Source organism: Thalassophryne amazonica, chromosome 17 (assembly GCF_902500255.1).
Source record: "Thalassophryne amazonica chromosome 17, fThaAma1.1, whole genome shotgun sequence".
Classification (NCBI taxonomy): Eukaryota; Metazoa; Chordata; class Actinopteri; order Batrachoidiformes; family Batrachoididae; genus Thalassophryne; species Thalassophryne amazonica.
The window spans coordinates 45,491,219-45,512,144 of NC_047119.1; the positions used below are offsets into that span (position 1 = coordinate 45,491,219).

Below are 20,926 nucleotides of genomic sequence, written 5' to 3' on the forward strand. Positions count from 1 at the left end.
TCCTCAGAAGATCCTTGAGTACCACTGGAATGACTGTCATCCAGGTTCCGTGGTGTTGACTTGACTTGACCTACATGCACTTTATGCCATCACTGTGACTCAATTTTGATTCCACTGACATGTTGGATAAGTATTTTTTTGTTAACTTGTTACTGAGTGAAATTCTTTTTTCACATCCAAAACAGCTCAGACCTGATTGTGCCTTTCATGATGTATTTCATGAATTTAAGCCTTCTACATTGAAAACAGTAGCTTTCCCAGGTATTTACATAAATACACATTTAGAGGCCATCTACAACATAAAAATAGAAGGACTTGTAAAATAAATTTAGTACAACAAAAGTGAACACATCACAATTTGGGATACAATATTAAAGAAACATTCCTCTTCCATAAACAAGTCAATCTGGATTTGGTGTCTTGGGGAATATCACACTGAAATTGCAGACACTGAATTTCAGACAATAACCTTGTACATGAGAAGAAATAGAACTAAACACTATATAGGCCCTGGAGCATGTTTGTGGAGTTGCATCAGGAAGGGCATCCACCGCAAAACTTGTGCCAATTAAACATGCAGATCCACTTTGGATTTGCTGTGGCGACCCTGAGTGCAAACAAGGGAGCAGCCGAAGGGACATATGTAAGCCCGGGTTTGCGGGTTATTGTGGTTTTGAATTAATGAATGAAAACACAATCAAATAATGCATGTAACTATAATAAAAATGGAGCTGGAGTAACCAAACAAAGCAAACTTAATATTACAATTTATTACAAATCACAAAATATATAATAAAAAAAAAAAAAACAATTTAAACCAGAATTTATATATAAAAACAAATATAAAAAAGTCACTCTGCGAGCAGTCAGTCACGATGACAGCCAATCCACAAATACTTCCTGCTGTCGTCTCAGGGCGGGCCCTGCTATCCTCCACTCGGCACGACACACTCTCTCTTGGCGGGGCGTGGCTTCCTCCAATCACCAAGCGCGCAGCCTCCTCGTCACTGATCTCTCCTCGTAACACCTCTCTTCGTCGCCGCAGCTTCCGTGCACCTACACACACACACCCAGGTCAGCGAGCGCACAACTCCAACTCCAAGGAAACTCCGACTTTCTGATTAAAACAGGCTCCTCACAACCACATCAAACGTACTCACAGACACGGCAGGGTCCTCCCCTGCCGTTGCGGATAATCCACGTCGTGGCGTCTCTTCAGCAGGAGTATTTCAACTGAAACCAGTCACGTCAGCGCCGGTATGGCTCCTTTTTAAATGATCACTTCCTCACCCGCTGCTCCTCCTGCTGTTCCGCCGAAAACCTCTGTCCTCTCTCCAAAGAAGCGAGGTGGAACGGAGCAAAAAAAAAAAGTCCTCCTTCGTTCCACAAAACCCCGTCTTATATCCACTCCTTCACGCTTACGCTCCAGGTGAACTAATTACAATAATCCAAAAGGAATCAGGTGCACCCACGGTCACCTTAGCAACCAAAAGGAACAGCACAGTTCAAGTCAGAACATCTCACAGAAGCTGGATTACATCCCCCCCCTCCTTATCGTTGCCAGTCCCTGCAACGCACACAATACTAATCAGGGTAACGGGCCGGTGGCCGGCCGAAGTTTACACGGGTAGAACAATGAAGCACATCCTGGGGGGCCTCCACCGGTCGCTGTTCAACCGCGACCGGCCAAAACCCATACCATACGGGGATCTCACGTTCCCCCTCCTTCCGGATCCCTTCTTCTACCCCTAATGCTAACTCTCTCTGGGGGGCAGTACACACCTTTAGAGCATTCCGATGCACAGTCTGCTCCCTCCCCCCCCGCTCCGGACGCACCCTGTACACGACCCCAGTATCCCCTACGCAATCCAAAATTACATAGGGTTCAGGGTCCCACCAGGTACTCAACTTACCCTTCCCCTCACGACGTCTATTTCGTATCCACACTCGTTCCCCCGGCACTAAGGGCAAAGCCCTAGCCCTCTTATCATATTGACCTTTACGTTGAGAAGCCTCAGCAGCTGCCCTCTGGCACGCGATCTTGTAAGCCAACAACAATTTACAACGATGGTCTTTCACCCACCCCGTCAATCCAAACGCTACTGGCTCAGGACTCACCCCCAGGCCAACATCCACGGGAAGCCGCAGATGCCTACCAAACATCAAAAATGAGGGAGCATAGCCCGTCGCACTGTGCACTGTATTATTGTAGGCATGAACCAACTCAGCAATATAATCTGGCCACCTCTGCTGCTTTTTTTCTTCCAATGAACGGAGCATATTCAATAATGTCTGATTAAACCGCTCCACACCACCATTACCTGCAGGATGATACGATGTTGTCCTACTTTTACTTATCCCATATAACTTACAAAGCTGCTGCATCAGGGCCGATTCAAAATTTGGCCCACGATCAGAGTGGAACCGCGCAGGACAACCAAACTGCTGTATTACATGCTTCCACAGCACCTTAACCGTCGTCTGCGTGGCCTGATCCAATGTGGAAACTGCCCATGCGAAACGAGTGAACTGATCGGTCATAACCAAAATGTTCTGGTACACATCCGTCGGCCGGCCAAGGGTTAAAAAATCCAACCCAATGACCTCCAACGGATAAGTGGCCCCAATTGACCCCAGCGGTGCCCTAGGCTCAACACGGCTCCTTTGAAGGCTACACCTGACACACCTCTCCTGGAACGTTCGTACCTCCCTTCCCATATCAGGCCAGTAAAACCTTTGACGAAGCTGAGCAAGAGTCCTATCCACCCCAGAATGAGCCCCAGCCTCATGAATCTTTCGCCACACTTCCTCACAACGACAGCCCGGACACACAATCTGACGATACTCCTCATGGCTCCTTCCATCGACAAAAATTCGGTATAATATACCCTCTATCACCATCAATCTTTCCCATTGCCGAAGCAATTTCTGAGCTCGGCCCGTTAACGCCAAACGTTGCGAGCGAGTTGGAACACTCCCCTCAACAACATACCCCTTCACAGCCTGGATATCCAAATCCCGATTCTGAGCCTCAATCCATCCACCCTCAGGTGTTACCGCAATACCTGCACTGACTGGCAACCCCCGGTCATGTTCCTTCTCCAACACCATAGCCCGCTCTGATTGGACCGGACGCCTTGACAAAATGTCAGCATTAACATTAGCTTTACCTGAACGATACTTCACTGTATAATTAAAGGAAGCCAACTGTGCCACCCACCGCTGCTCCACTGCCCCAAGATGGGCAGTTTGCAAATGGGCCAAGGGGTTATTATCTGTATAAACAGTAAAGTCCACCCCTGTCAAAAAATCTTTAAATTTTTCCGTCACTGCCCATTTCAAAGCCAACAACTCCAATTTAAATGAGCTATAATTCACATCATTCTGCTCACTGGGATGCAGGCTCCGACTGGCGTACGCCACAACATGTTCCTGTCCATCCTGAACCTGAGACAACACAGCCCCAAGCCCCTGGTTACTAGCATCGGTATACACAATAAAAGGCTTATCATAATGGGCATACGCCAGAACCGGAGCCTGTGTTAAGGCCTTCTTGAGGGCGTCAAACGAGACCTGGCATGCTGCAGTCCAATCCACCTTCCTCGACTGCGACTTCTTGTCCACCCGGACACCAGTCAAAAGCCTATTCAGGGGCCGAGCTAATTTAGCGAATCCTGCAACAAATCGCCTATAATACCCGGCTAATCCCAAAAATGCCCTGACCTGCTTGAGAGTGTTCGGAATCGGCCAATCTAGAACAGCACGAACTTTCTCCGGATCTGGTCTCACGCCCTGCCGATCTACCACATGTCCCAGGAACGCTACTTCCCGTTGCAACAACTTACACTTATCCGGACGCAACTTTAAACCATGTCGCCACAACCGCTCAAACACCCGATCAAGATGCTGGAGATGGGAAGAGAAATCGGCAGAATATACAATGATGTCATCCAGATACACCAACAATGATTCCACCATCTGACCATTCAAACACTGCTGCATCAACCGTTGGAAAGTCGCGGGCGCATTACAAAGTCCAAATGGCATCCGCTCAAATTCATACAAACCCACCGGGGTAGCAAAAGCCGTCTTTTCCCGATCATCAGGATGCATCTCAACCTGCCAGTACCCACTAGCAAGATCCAACGTCGAAAACCATTCCGACTGGCCAAGACCAGTCAGTGTCTCCTCAATACGTGGCAAGGGAAATGCATCCTTATGCGTAACTGCATTCAATTTCCTATAGTCTACGCAAAACCGCCAACTACCATCCTTTTTCCGCACAAGAACTATAGGAGCTGCCCAAGGACTACTACTCTCCCTTATCACTCCCTTCTCAAGCATCCCTGACAGAAGGGTCTTCACTTCCTTATACAACATCGGCGGAATCGGACGATACCTCTCCCGTATGGGGGCAGCATCTCCCGTAGGGATCCTATGCTGTACCACATTCGTCCGCCCAAAATCTTCTTCATAACGGGCAAATACCTTCTCCCATTTCCGCAACAAAGCTTGCAATTCCCGTTGCTGTTGTTCGGACAACTCCGAACAATCCTCGCCCATACCAGTTACCACAGGCAGTTCCAAACCGGTATCAGCAGTGGCAACGTTCACCAGCGAGACCTGGACAGCGCCATCTTCCCCAAGTGAGAAAGCCACATCATTAGATCCACACACATCAGAATCCTCAATCCCATAAAGCCGACCCAACTTGTGAAAGCGGCCAATCGACACACTATACGGGTGCGGATTACACACACGAACTGGGAGCCTCCCCTTCCTAACTCCCACTAAAGTCCTAGCCACACCCACAATCCCAGAACCAGGCATAGGCTCCATCAGCGCATCATAATCCACCCCCTTTTGTCCCATCCTAGTACGTCCCCACACTATCAACTCACTCTTTGGTGGAACAGAAATAGCATGTTTAGAGGCTAACCTCACATATCCCACAAACCCGTCCACTCCCAAGGGGACCTTGCCACTTCGACACACCGCAAACGCATCCCTCCAGATCTTCTGTCTCTTAAAAGCCTGCGGACAGGCAGATTTTCCAGGGCATTTAAACACGGTATCCCAGCAGGCTCCAATAATATTCATTCCAACAATCAAAGGGCTCGAGCACTTCTCATCCTTAACAACCACCACCCCTCGATCCGAGACCCTGATCCCCTCAACCTCCACATCCAATACCGCGTAACCAACACACGGAATTTCCAACCCATTGACAGCACTCAGTCGAAACCACATCGGGGCCTGCCCAAGCTTAATCTGTCCAAAATACTTATTAAACAGGCTCTCAGCCATTATAGTAACTTGTGACCCTGTATCCAGCAACCCACCCAACCGAATTCCCTCAATAGTTAGCTCTATAGTGGGACACTGACCAATAAGAGCATCAGAGGTCCTGGATAATGGTGGTATGGCAGCAGCACCTGCAACTCGGACCTCAGCAGCAGGGTCTACCAGTTTTAAAGCCGGTTCAACTACAGACACACAGTGCCGAGCAATATGCCCCACATTCCCACAACGATAACAAATAGGCCGACCTTGCTCATCCCAATCACGGGATCGCCTAGGTGAACACCGTTGCCTCCGCATAGGTTTAACATAGCTAGATTCAGATAAAACTGGATATCTTTGTGGCTTAAACTCTGCCACTATATCCTGAGCCAACCCCCTAACCTGCTCCTTCACTTCTGCAAGAATCTCACCCTTTAACTGCTTTTTCCAATCGGAACCCTGATAGGGCCTACCCAAATCATACGGTTCCCCAACCGATGAACAGGTTACATCCAGCTTGACACCCCCATACTCCAAATCAAGCTGACGTGCCTCCTTTTGCAGCTCAGCAAAACCTAACTCAGGGTTCCGGCGAGCATAAACCTTCAAGGCCCTAGCAAAAGGCCCTTCACGAAGTCCCAGCAACAACTGGTCTTGCAGAATCCTTTCAGAGGGGGCATTATCAGAATCCAAATACTGCAACTTCCGATACAATTCACACAACCTTAACATGAACGACTGTATAGGCTCATCTTCTCCCTGGACACAACTAAAAAAACTAGACCTCAAAACGGGAACAGAAACTTGTTCATCATATAATAAATCTAAGTGAGCAAAAATTTTTGAAATTTTACTTTTCTCCTCTTCATCTAAAACTAAAATTTGGCGCTTAGCTTCCCCAGTCAATGCTCCTAAAACAATACTCACTTTCCCAACCTCTGTCAAATCCTGAAACCCCAAAAACCCCTTAATCTGTTCCTTCCAGTCACAGTACCTTAATTCGTCACCTGGCCCTCTAAATCTAGGGAGCCAAGGTGCACCTGGGTACACTGGCATCATCATATTTGCTTCTGTTCAGAAACACCAGCTCTCAGAAAATGGTATCCTGTTCGTGACGCCAAATTATGTAAGCCCGGGTTTGCGGGTTATTGTGGTTTTGAATTAATGAATGAAGACACAATCAAATAATGCATGTAACTATAATAAAAATGGAGCTGGAGTAACCAAACAAAGCAAACTTAATATTACAATTTATTACAAATCACAAAATATATAATAAAAAAAATAAAACAATTTAAACCAGAATTTATATATAAAAACAAATATAAAAAAGTCACTCTGCGAGCAGTCAGTCACGATGACAGCCAATCCACAAATACTTCCTGCTGTCGTCTCAGGGCGGGCCCTGCTATCCTCCACTCGGCACGACACACTCTCTCTTGGCGGGGCGTGGCTTCCTCCAATCACCAAGCGCGCAGCCTCCTCGTCACTGATCTCTCCTCATAACACCTCTCTTCGTCGCCGCAGCTTCCGTGCACCTACACACACACACCCAGGCCAGCGAGCGCACAACTCCAACTCCAAGGAAACTCCGACTTTCTGATTAAAACAGGCTCCTCACAACCACATCAAACGTACTCACAGACACGGCAGGGTCCTCCCCTGCCGTTGCGGATAATCCACGTCGTGGCGTCTCTTCAGCAGGAGTATTTCAACTGAAACCAGTCACGTCAGCGCCGGTATGGCTCCTTTTTAAATGATCACTTCCTCACCCGCTGCTCCTCCTGCTGTTCCGCCGAAAACCTCTGTCCTCTCTCCAAAGAAGCGAGGTGGAACGGAGCAAAAAAAAGTCCTCCTTTGTTCCACAAAACCCCGTCTTATATCCACTCCTTCACGCTTACGCTCCAGGTGAACTAATTACAATAATCCAAAAGGAATCAGGTGCGCCCACGGTCACCTTAGCAACAAAAAGGAACAGCACAGTTCAAGTCAGAACATCTCACAGAAGCCGGATTACACATACTTACCTCAAGACGAGAGACACGAGTTCAACTCAGGTGACTTCTTCAGCCAAGGCCAGTACATAAATGGTTTCCGCTGAAGATCCTAAAAGGGTCTTCTAGATTCAGATCTTTTTTTTTTTTTTTTTTATTTTTGGTCAAGAAATCTGTTTTAACATTCGGTTTCAGGTCTCGAGAAACTTCAAAGTTGTGTTTTTGGTCCAGGTTAGCTTAGCAGTGGTCAATTCTTCACTAAAATGCTTGAAAGGCAACCAATCTAAGCCAAAAGTATGATATCGCACTTGTACTTGCAGGTATTTGCAAACTGTCACACTAGTATTGAGTACTTCCTGCAACAATACTGCAAAAACATTATGACCACTTGCAAAACATATCAACAGCTGCATCAGTGTCAGGGTTCTAGCTACTACAAATTTCCGCCTGGCTCTCAGGTTCAAACTGGATGTGCCGCCCAGCATGGATCTTTCAAAAAATGAACTGAAATGTTTCTGAAAATGTACCAATTCGATCGTATTTCAAGCTTATTGAGTCGCCGTTTGCTTTATTTTGCAGTTTCAACCAAATAATTAAAGAAATAAGAAATATATTTCTCATTTTCTTCTTATCAAATCAGCTGCAAACAGCAGAGATCACCACCAGTGAGCAACTTCAGCATTCTCTGAAGCCACAGCGCTGAAGGCAGCTCAGAGGAGAGACGCTGTCCGCTCTGAGATGAAATGAAAAAGAAAAAAAAAAAAACTCCCATCAAAATCTTTCATTAAATAATCCAGAGTTACCTCTGTGGCTGTGGATGCTGATACATTAAGAAATTTATGGTTTATTTTACAATTTAAAGGGTTCGTGTTTCCAAAATGCTCCATTTACTCACTGAGAGCGAGAGAGAGAGACAGAGAGAGGAGGAAGATGGCTTCACTCATTTTTACTATGAAAAGTTAACAGTTTTCATTGGAACTGTTTAGAAACTACAAACTGTTTACAAGCATCAGTGTAACAGGAAAGTGTGGAAAAACTAATTCAGAAAGGTTTTCATCCAACCTGGACAATCGAATCAGTCCAGGTTCAGCTCTTGTTCAAACAAGGCAATTAGTGATTATATATTGTTTTTTTAAAGTAATGCAATCCCACTCAAAAATGTTGGAAAAAAAAGCAAAACTGTCTTGACAGAAAAACTGCATGCTTCACTGTATTCAAGGTACAGTGTGTCATTTTTGAAGAGAGCAAATGCTATGCCCATCAAATATTAATGTTTTTAACCTTTTCAACATCATTTATGACCGTTTCAACATTATTTATTTTATTAACTTAGATGTTGACACAAACATGCAAAAAAGAACTTTGATATTACAAATATTACAACATAAAGGTCTTTTTTTTTGGTCAATTATTCTTGCTTTCAATGCATTAAAACCACTCAAAATTAATTAAAGTAGGGCTTGCCAATAATGTTTTAATGGTATGAAACCCTATAGCTTTCGGGGCGACTTCCAGTGGTGACCTGTTATCACGTAAATTACCTTGCACTAAAATGGTCCTAGCTAGAACCCCGATCAGTGTTGTCACATATATTGGGGAAAATAAGTATTTGATCCCCTGTCAGTTTTGCAGGTTTTTCCACCTACAAAGAATGAAGAGGTCTGTAATTTTTATCGTAGGTACACTTCAACTATGAAAGACAGAATCTAAAAAATACTCAAATACTTATTTTATGCAATAAAATGCAAATTAATTATTTAAAAATCATACAATGTGATTTTCTGGATTTTTTTTAGATTCTGTCTCTCACAGTTGAAGTGTACCTACGATAAAAATTACAGACCTCTCCATTCTTTGTAGGTGGGAAAATCTGCAAAACTAACAGGAGATCAAATACTTATTTTCCCCACTGTATGTACGAGACCCATAGGAGATCCATGGTGTGGAGGATGTAGCGACACGTGGCACTAGTGCATTCTGCTCCTGGACCTTAACTAATTGATGTGCGACATGTTGAATACACTCTCACCATACCGATGAGACGAAATTAAGGGATAAAAATGGAAACTAGGGAAAGATCTTTTATCTTTATCTTTTGATTTAAAAATGTATGGAAGTTAACGAAAACAAGTAAAATAATCATTAAATTTATTTTTGTGATTGAAAAAATGGAGGAAGATTATTTTGGGTGATAAAAGATATTTTACTTATGATTAAAACGCAGTTTATTATTATTTTACTTATTTTTGTGATAAGGGATAAAAATCAAGCTATATATTTTCAGAAAAACAAATTCTTGTCGACTCAAGAAAAGAAGAAAAATGACATTCATTTCATATAAGTAAGTAGTCTCTTACTCTACAGTGCTATTATAAGTACTGTTTTTCTTTTTTCTGTTTAAGTTAGATTATGAGAATTTACTAAAGTAAGTCCCTTCGGCTGCTCCCTTGTTTGCACTCGGGGTCGCCACAGCAAATCCAAGGTGGATCTGCATGTTGAATTGGCACAGGTTTGTGGCGGGGGTGGGATTTGAACCCGGAACCTTCTGCACTGAAACCAAGTGCATTAACCACTTGGCCACCACCCCCTATTATGAGAATTTACTAAGAGGTAATATTTAGCTGGCGAGGGGTCACGAAGTTGAGGGCCCGTGATTGCACAAGGTTTTTCACTTTTTTAGCATGCTATGCCTTGCTTTTTGTTTTGTTTTTTCACCCCATCCTTGTTCTATGGGGTGCGTTCATGTTCTGTTTTTGTGTGTCATGTTTTTATATTTCACTGTATTGTTTATCTTATGCCACAACTGACCAACCTTAATCTTTATCTTTGTATACAGATGTACTATACTATAACACGTATAGTACATCTGTATACAAAGATAAAGATTAAGGTTAACTTGATGGATGGTACAACTGACTTGAAGTTAGCCAGCTGGAATGTAAAGGGATTGAATAATGTTATTAAGAGAAAGAGGATTTTGACATATTTTAAGTCCTCTAAAGTTGATATAGCTTATATTCAGGAGACTCATTTAACCAAATCTGAGTCAATTAAGCTTAAAGGTTCTTGGATAGGAAAAGTGTTTTCAAGCACTAGAACAAGCAATAGTAGAGGGGTGTCTATCATTATCCACAAGGCCGTTAACTTTACTGAAACTGAAGTGTTGCGGGACCAGGATGGTAGATATGTTGTTGTCAAAGGACAATTGCTGGACACACCAGTAATTCTTTGTAACATTTATGCGCCTAATTCAGATAGACCAGAATTTTTTCATAATTTATCACAAATTCTTTTGGATTCAGATGGTACTCAAATAATTATGGCTGGGGATTTTAACCAAATTTGGGACAGAGATTTAGACCGGTCACAACCATGCACTAATACAGAAAGCCGGTCAGCAATGGCCATCAGGCAGTTATTTTTTGATAACGGCCTTCGGGATATCTGGAGACTGATGCACCCAGATAGAGATTATTCTTTCTTTTCACCCGTGCATAATGTTTATACAAGGATAGATTTTTTTTAATATCAGAAACGATGGTAAACAACTCAGTTGACTCAAGTATAGGTAACATTGTAATCTCAGACCATGCACTGGTTTTTCTTTGTGTAAAAAATTCTCACAAACGCAGAAAAGCCGTAGGTGGCGACTGAATGTGTCATTACTTAGGGACGAATCATTTACTAAATTGATTAGAGAGGAAATTCAATTTTTTAAGGAATCAAACAAAATGGGCGACACATCTATTAGTACCTGGTGGGATGCACTAAAAGCTTATTTAAGAGGGAGAATAATATCTTATGCGGCTTTCAAGAAAAAGACCACTAATGAAAAAGTAATTTCATTAGAACCAGAACTCAAGGTACTTGAGTCACTACATTCCCAAACTAAGAGCAGGATTACTTTGAACAAAATTATAAAATGTAAAATATAACTTAAATACCTTATATACCAAAAAAGCTGAGTATGCCTTGTTCCGAACAGGCATACTGGGAAATGGGTGAAAAGCCAGGCCGCCTCCTAGCTTACGGTCTCAAACAGCTTAAAAGTATGAACCACATTCCAGGAGTTAGACAATTAGATGGCACTGTTACAACTTCATCTCAACAGATAAATGATAGATAAATCCTCTTCATGATGCATTTTTTGGTCAGATGCAACTAATATTCTGGTGTGACATATAGTCCAGAAAATACAATACTCTACCTGACAGCCTACACTAGAAGCTTATATTCACTATTTGGCTTCAACTCTAACTCTGGCTATGGTGAACAAGTAAAACAATTAAATCTGTGTCAATATCCACATGTGTTTGAACTTTACTGCACTTCCAGAAACACGACTCTTATCAACACTAGGTTTCCTGTGACAATCAGTGGAAAGCGAGACAGCTGCCTGCGGTCCCACCGAAGGTGACCTTGTGTTCTAAACGTGTTCTCCATCAACGGACATGATGTAAGGCCTGGAAAAGTATTGAGCTGAAGGTGTGGTCAAAACACAATGCAAACACACACCACAGACCAGCCTTATGTAAACGCTTCCAGTCGATCGCCTGTTTCCTTACGTACAGCAAAGCAAGGTTCTCCAGAGAGATCATAAATATGAAGATGAGTCAATTCCTTCTGAGAATTCCCACAATGTTTGTTCCATTAGTTAATTACAACAACTGAACATAAAATGAATAAAAACTGAGAATCTTCTCAACTAGTTTTTCTTGGAAGACAAGATTAAATGCAGTTTTGCACAGCTCTGATGTGTTAAAGTACAGCAAATCTGTACCAATAACCAAACTTATACATAAAACAAATATCACTTTGTATAACACTGCAATGATTAGCCCTATCCTGTCTTCAGCAGATGCTAAAATTCAGATTTATGCTTTTATTTGCTCCAGAATTAATTACAGTAACGTAGAAAATATGGCTGCTAGAGTTTTGGCTAAAACCATCACATTTGATCACATTACACTGTTTTCTCTTTGCTCATCTTACATGAACTTCAGAGTAGATTTTAGGGTTTTGTTGATGACCTATAAGACTGAATGGATGTGTACCGACCTATGTTTCAAAAGTAATTAAGAGTTATGTGCCTTCTCGTGCCCCTTGGTGTCAGGATGCGGGCTTGCTGCGTTTAACTTTGGGATAAGAAGAAGTGAGCAGGTTTTAGAACCTTTGCATATTGTGCTCCTGCTTTGTGGAATAGTTTGCTGTTTGATATTAGGAAGTCCACTTCACTTGATTCTTTTTAAGGCTAATTTAAAACTTATGTTGCTTATAATAGGTTTATGTGTTTACCCAGTTTTAGCTATATTTGGTTGATATGTGTGACATGTTGGTATTTGCTGCTGAATTTTAATTTGTTTTTGTGGATGTTTAATGTTATTATTTTGCTCTTTTTTCATAAAATTCAATTTGAAATCTCTTGCCTGAAAGTACGATTTAATATGTCTCATTATTATTTTCAATGCATGCTAGCTATTCAGACTTCTCCAAATGTTTAGAATGGGTAGGCCATTAAATAAGCATAGTGAAGAATTTGCTGAACGTAACACAAAACATAACAAAACTCTCCTCTGAATTGTGATTAATGAACCACAAAGTAATATTACTTCAAATGAGGAGATTTCTTTTCTTTTCTTAGCAGAATATTTCAAAATCACCTGAGTAGAATTTGGTGAAAGCTGGTGAAAATGTCGACCTTGGGTCAAGGAACAGATGATGAATGCAGCAGTTCCAGTCTAATGGTTATTTTTAATAATTTCATCCATTGATATCCATGTTATGACATTTGTAAAACACCATCTCCAGCTGTACTTCACCTTGTTTAAGGACAGATGAGTGACAGATAAGCAGAGGACTGTTGGACCTCAGAGGAGGTACGTAACTCCTCTCTGAATGCCCTCTAGTTTCAAGTAATAATGAAGTCCCTCTAACTGTCATTTATTACTGTAGCAATGGCAATCATTGAGAGTACAGCACTGTGGTGTATTGTGTATTCTACACATTTTAATGTTATTAATTTAAAAAATATCCAAGCTTCTCCATATTAAAATTTGTGGTGAAAAAAAAAAATCGCTGCAACATGATACAAATTAAATTATAGCATGTAATCTTAAAAAATAAGTCTAAGCTGAAATAATAGGATGCCTAAGAATAGACATCCTTTAATAAAATACTAAATCATGACTTTTACAGACAGTTATCTTTCAACAACCCAGGAGATGGGTACATGAACATTTCCAAGTCACTGAATGTGTGCTGGACTTTATCTACTAATATAAGCAACAGGTTGGTCATTGTGGTGTCACAGCAGCCTGCACTCTAGATTCTTGAAATAGAACCTGGTGGACATTTAGCATTAAAGCAGGTAAATAGAATTTTACAAAGCTTGTTTCTATCAATCATTAAGAAATACAAAGAGTATGGTACTGTGTGGTAAATCTGTCGGGAGTGGGCAGTTCTCAAAGAATGAGTGACCATGCAAGAAGGAGTGCACTGAGGGAAGATAGTAATTTTGTGGTGCACAAATGCAAATTAACTACCTCCCCCCAAAATGTCATACTTATCTCCCCCCAAAATGTCATACTTATACACCCAACTGTATGTACTTAAATCTATCTGCAACATAACAAAAAATGTTGAAATAAGGCAGCCCCACCCCCACCCAACACACAGACAGAGTGGTCCATGTAAAATATTCTGATTTATTTCATAATTTCAGTTGTTAATCCCATCCTCAGACAGTAGGTTTACAGCCTGTGGTTGTCCTAAAGCCCCGAGCCTCATAAATCCTCCTCTACCCTGCAGCGACAAAGTGACTGTTTACACGTGGCCTAAAGGAGACGGCAAGCTTAAATGAATTATCACCGCTGTTTGCTCTGGGACAGGTGTCACACGTGGAGAGGGAAAAGGACACAGACAGGAAAGAAAGGCTACCAGAAGGATCACAATTAAACCTCTTTATCTCACAGCAACAGATGTGGTTGTGACAGAACAAAATCCTTTCAAAGGGGAGCCTGAACTGCAGATGCACACTGTCGCTCATTTACAATATATATAAATATATATATATATATTATTTTTTTTTTAAATCAAAAATCAACATCAACGTTGACATGGAGAGAGAGAGTGGAATATCAGGGTCAGGTCTAAAACCTGATGACTCTGAGTCAGGAAAGTCACTCAGCATCAGTCAGTGGGACACTGGAGGGATTTGCTCAGGTGCAGAGCACGAGGATTTGGATTTAACAGCCGCCAATCAGATCTCACCTGTGCAAGGACGAAACATTACATAATAATACAGAAGTGACCTGGAACTCAGTGACATGTCAGAATCTGACTGATTAACCTACAAACTACACTGAGTGCACTTGGCTCAGGTCCAGACATCAGGAGATGAAGCCAGCCTGCAGTCATCTGATGACTTTCAAAGCAAAAGCGTTAGGCTGGTATCAAGGTGCCGACACTGGACCTAACATTAGCATGAACAGAGTGCCTCCTTTGTGAGCAATGGGATTTAAAATGTGCGTAAAAATACATGCTTGTGGTGGATGAGGACCTGAGTGAGAAGAGGGCCTTAAAGCAGTGATTCATGATGGATTTGATAGTTCATGAGTCTTGAAAACTTGTTAGCCTCATATAATGTGAGGCTAACAGGCTAACATTAGCATGAACACTCTCAAGTATCACATACCACAACGCTAATGAGCTAATGTTAGCAGGAAAACTTCCTGGTCACATAATGCGATGGCATCCCATAATGTGATGCTAATGGAGTAACGTCAGCATGACCAGAGTGCCTCTATTGTAAGCAAAGGGATTTATAATGTGCTTAAAAAGACAAGTAAGTTGCCCATAAGGGCAAGGAACACAAATCTAAGTTGATTTTTGACCGTCGGCCCATCTCATTTTGATCAAAAAGTTAACTACTCATATGCTTAAACAGTCAAGACCTTGCCGCACATTTGAGCAGCTTTTTGTCGCCATCTAGCGGGCAATGTGAGCATTTCAGGACTTCTGGTACACTTTCTACTTGAAACCAAAAATTCAGTAAAAAAGAAAAAAACCTGAAGTTTTTTTTAGGGGCAGGACAAGCTTTGACCTCCCAGTATTAATGTATAAAAACATTTTGATTTTGAGAGTTTTATGGTTCATGACTTTTAGGATGTGGAAGATTTTGCTGTACAGATAGACAGGATTTCTCTTGACAAGCACAAGTTACAGTTGAGGCAAAACACTTGCAATTTTACTTTGAAAAATCTTCAGGTTATTGTACACGTTGCCTGAGATTAAAAAAAAAAAAGTCAATCTAACTGTGGTTTTTGAGTTTTTCATGCAGACATGCAGATTTGGGTCAGAGAATGACGGCATAGATTATTTTAAACTCTTGTCAAACAACAAGGGTGAAGGTTATAGAGTCGCTCCCTTCTGTCAGTGTTTGTGTAGAAGATGACTTGAAAAGCACCGGATTTGTGGGGGAAAATCGCATCAACATTTACCCCAAATTCTATGGAAATTTGTTAATTAAATTTTGAGTTGCCAATAACAGGGCAAAACCTCCCAAAAACAGAGAGAAATGAAAACATGAGCTTCATGTAGGAAGTAAAAAATTAACAATCTTTTGTTTTAATATATATACGGAAGCATATTGCATTCACTGGATAAAAAATAATTTTTGACAGCTGATCTCGTAATTCTGAGAAAACATCTCATAATTACGAGAAAAGACCTCGTAATTATGACATCAGGATCTTGTAATTACTAGAAAAGATATCATAATTACGAGAAAAGATCTTGTAATTATGACATCGGTATCTCGTAATTATGAGAAAAGATCGCATAATTACAACATCAGGATCTCGTAATTACGAGATCAGGCTCTTTTTATTTATTTATTTAGTGTGTGTGTGTGTGTGTGTGTGTGTGTGTGTGTGTGTGTGTGTGTGTGTGTGTGTGTGTGTGTGTGTGTGTGTGTGTGTGTGTGTGTGTGTGTGTGTGTGTGTGTGTGTGTAAAATCGCTTCCGTACAATGTGCTTCCGTACTTCCAGTCCCTTGGTAAAGACAAGCGTGAGAATTTCCCGAGTCATAATCGAAAATTGGGCAATTTGTAACCTCCGACACTGCACTGCGATCACACACCACGGCACACTCAAACTGTGGATTTCCCCCTAAACTATTCCTGGATGAATGAAACTCATCAAGCGAGGTGGGGCATGGGGCCCACAGACTGGCATGCACCTGGGTGGGAGTGAGCCCCGTATTGTCCCCAGTGGTCGGTGGGGCTGTGTGAGTGAAAGCTGGAAGACGCCCCGTGGTCCTCCCTGGACATTCATCCGGGAGAACTTCAGGGAAAAAGCCACACTTTGTGTTTGACTGCAGTGTGTCATCATCTGCTGAGCTCAGCCCACTTCTTTACTGAGGGACTGGAAGTACGGAAGAATATACATGAAACAATTTAGACACCTGATGTTTTCTCTAATACCGTGTTCACCGTGTTCGCTCTGCTTTCTCTGCGAAAATTCGCCCCAGTGCATCATCAAATAGGAGGAGCTTCCATTCTGCTCGCTGGCTCCGGTTGTCAGTCAAGTTAACATGATGGACCTTGATCACACGGAGCGAGTTGCTGTGCTCTTAATTGTTGTGGAAAGCTGACAAACGTTGCCAGCGGCACCGTCCCTGGGTTCACAACATCCTCATGAGATGTTCCCAATTCAGGGAGTATCATTATTTGCTGCAGGGGCTGCATCTGGATGACGGCCGCTTTCAGCGGTCCTTCTGCCTCTGCAGGACCCAGTTTGAGGACTCCCTGTCCCATTCACGTGCACACATGTAAACAATAAAAAAAAAAAAACTCCTGCCTGCTGTGGGGCTGCTGCTCGCTCTTCCCCCAAAAAGTCTGTCATAATTGTGTTTATAAACCAGTCAGCATTTGTTTTAATATACATCTGTGTAGTTAATAAATAAAATAATCTTCACGGAGGATTCGCTCGCGTGCGCACGTGACAGAAAGAAAAGAGTCTCTGCAAACACGCCAATCGCTCAAAATCGCTTCACTCGCTTCGCTTCATTCACGTCCATCGCGTGGCTTGGCACCACAACGCCTCCTTCCATAGGGATTACATGGCAACCTGTCGCTGCTGTCACTCGCGTCGCGCCCAGTGTGAACGTGGCTTTAATTACGAGATCTTTTCTCGTAATTATAAGATCCTGATGTTGTAATTTTGAGATCTTTTCTCGTAATTACGAGATCCTCATGTCGTAACTATGAGATCTTTTCTCGTAATTATGAGATCTATTCTCATAATTATGAGATCCTGATGTCGTAATTATGAGATCAGCGGTCCAATTTTTTTAATCCTGTGAATACAATACGCTTCCGTAAATATAGCTTAAAATTAATTTATAAAATACTAAATTTGACGTGATATAAAGTACAGGATATGAGTGTATGATGAGAAAAGGTGAAAGATTTATAAAATTTGAATTTCTCACCTGCGGGTCCTTGGAGGCTGGCCTTTTTCACTGCAACAGAAAATAAACTCACGTTAGAGTTTTTCTACACCTTGGTTTGTTTTTATTGACAAGTACCATTTGTTCTGCAGGAGGTGACGGATGAACAAAACTATGATGTTGATTAAAGAACAGAATAAAAACCAGGGCCCATATCCACAAAGCAACTCAAAGCCCTCTCAAAGAGCTCCTAACTTAGCCTAAAATTTCCTGGCAAGGAATCATAGCCTAAAGAGTAAGCCAGCAGGTGCCTGACAGCAACAAGGGGAAACTCCGATCTTTGTGAGGGAGCGAGGTTAACCCTGTTGCTAGGTATGACACAGTCCTCAAAGAGCTGTGATTGGTTGTCACAGAAAGGGGAGGAGAAATAAAAAAACAATGCGTTCTGCCCTCCTGGTCATGAAAAGACAGCGAAATCAACCGATCATATAACCTGAACTACATTAATATGTGGAATTGTGAGGATAACTATGCTATGATTAGGGCTGGGTATCGAGAACCGGTTGTTTTTGCTTAACAATTCCCTTATCGGTCCTTCAGAGCGGCCGTTGGTTTTGAGGGTGTTTGTCGGGAAAATGATCATTTCTCTAAGTTGATTACAGATCCTGCAGTGGCTCTGTAATCAAACATTTCTGCAGTGCGGCTCTGCTTTGAACCAATAAGCAGTGCATCGATCCGCTGCTTCGCTGGTTCATTGCTTCGCTCCTCTACAGAAGCAGCAAGTCCGCTTCTTAACCCCTCTCAAAGCCATTAAAATATGTCAATTGTGAGTCACTTTTGTGTGGATTAAAGTGACTAACTGGGACTCCTGTCTTGTTGCGAGATAGAAATGAGAATCGTCCTCCGTTCCGTTTCTCCAAACGCTGCGCCACTCTCTACTGTGTATATAGTCCGGTCGGAATTAATAACTTCAAAGCAAATCGCTCATTAAATCAAATGACACCTCTTTCCAAACATTGTCATACAAACAAACTGCAATCAATCAAAATATTTTTTCCTCCCAAAACGAGACATCCTGTGTTGATGTGCAGCAGTCTAAGATTCTATGGCTGCAGACCTGCAGACTCCAGCAGCCGCCTGAGTTCAGCTCAAATGTATGGAGAGACTTTCATGGCATTAATGTCTGAAAGGAAACACTTTTGACAAAAACTACAGATTTTTATTTCTATTTATGTCCAGAGATCAAGGATCCAATTTCATATTTATTTACTTTAAGACTCAATAAAATGTTGTTGACAGAAAACCTGTAAAGCCTACTAAAATTCACAAGAGGTATCGATAAGGAATGGGATTGATAAGCAGAATTGATAATGGTATCGATATCGATCAAATCTTATCAATACCCATCCCTAGTTATGATGAAACCCAGCAAAATTAAATGAAGTGCTACACAGCTTGAAAATGTTTGAACGTACTTCATTCACATGTTGATCATCTATATATTAAAAGCATGCGTGCATGTGTGATTTTATTTAGTAAGTTCATTGTGAGTACATAATACAATTGTAAATATCAATCAATCAATTTTTTTTTTATATAGCGCCAAATCACAACAAACAGTCGCCCCAAGGCGCTTTATATTGTAAGGCAAGGCCATACAATAATTATGTAAAACCCCAACGGTCAAAACGACCCCCTGTGAGCAAGCACTTGGCTACAGTGGGAAGGAAAAACTCCCTTTTAACAGGAAGAAACCTCCAGCAGAACCAGGCTCAGGGAGGGGCAGTCTTCTGCTGGGACTGGTTGGGGCTGAGGGAGAGAACCAGGAAAAAGACATGCTGTGGAGGGGAGCAGAGATCGATCACTAATGATTAAATGCAGAGTGGTGCATACAGAGCAAAAAGAGAAAGAAACAGTGCATCATGGGAACCCCCCAGCAGTCTACGTCTATAGCAGCATAACTAAGGGATGGTTCAGGGTCACCTGATCCAGCCCTAACTATAAGCTTTAGCAAAAAGGAAAGTTTTAAGCCTAATCTTAAAAGTAGAGAGGGTGTCTGTCTCCCTGATCTGAATTGGGAGCTGGTTCCACAGGAGAGGAGCCTGAAAGCTGAAGGCTCTGCCTCCCATTCTACTCTTACAAACCCTAGGAACTACAAGTAAGCCTGCAGTCTGAGAGCGAAGCGCTCTATTGGGGTGATATGGTACTACGAGGTCCCTAAGATAAGATGGGACCTGATTATTCAAAACCTTATAAGTAAGAAGAAGAATTTTAAATTCTATTCTAGAATTAACAGGAAGCCAATGAAGAGAGGCCAATATGGGTGAGATATGCTCTCTCCTTCTAGTCCCCGTCAGTACTCTAGCTGCAGCATTTTGAATTAACTGAAGGCTTTTTAGGGAACTTTTAGGACAACCTGATAATAATGAATTACAATAGTCCAGCCTAGAGGAAATAAATGCATGAATTAGTTTTTCAGCATCACTCTGAGACAAGACCTTTCTGATTTTAGAGATATTGCGTGAATGCAAAAAAGCAGTCCTACATATTTGTTTAATATGCGCTTTGAATGACATATCCTGATCAAAAATGACTCCAAGATTTCTCACAGTATTACTATAGGTCAGGGTAATGCCATCCAGAGTAAGGATCTGGTTAGACACCATGTTTCTAAGATTTGTGGGGCCAAGTACAATAACTTCAGTTTTATCTGAGTTTAAAAGAAGGAAATTAGAGGTCATCCATGTCTTTATGTCTGTAAGACAATCCTGCAGTTTAGCTAATTGGTGTGTGTCCTCTGGCTTCATGGATAGATAAAGCTGGGTATCATCTGCGTAACAATGAAAATTTAAGCAATACCGTCTAATAATACTGCCTAAGGGAAGCATGTATAAAGTGAATAAAATTGGTCCTAGCACAGAACCTTGTGGAACTCCATAATTAACTTTAGTCTGTGAAGACGATTCCCCATTTACATGAACAAATTGTAATCTATTAGACAAATATGATTCAAACCACCGCAGCGCAGTGCCTTTAATACCTATGGCATGCTCTAATCTCTGTAATAAAATTTTATGGTCAACAGTATCAAAAGCAGCACTGAGGTCTAACAGAACAAGCACAGAGATGAGTCCACTGTCCGAGGCCATAAGAAGATCATTTGTAACCTTCACTAATGCTGTTTCTGTACTATGATGAAT

General features: G+C 41.9%; 1 protein-coding gene across 1 annotated transcript in view; it reads right to left on the minus strand.

Moving 5' to 3' along the window:
* LOC117529092 (protein unc-13 homolog B-like) overlaps positions 1 to 20,926 on the minus strand; it is a 174,724-nt gene that overhangs the window by 132,490 nt on the left and 21,308 nt on the right. Inside the window, 1 exon segment of the mRNA XM_034191794.1 lies at positions 17,769 to 17,798. Coding sequence (XP_034047685.1) covers positions 17,769 to 17,798 — 30 coding nt within the window.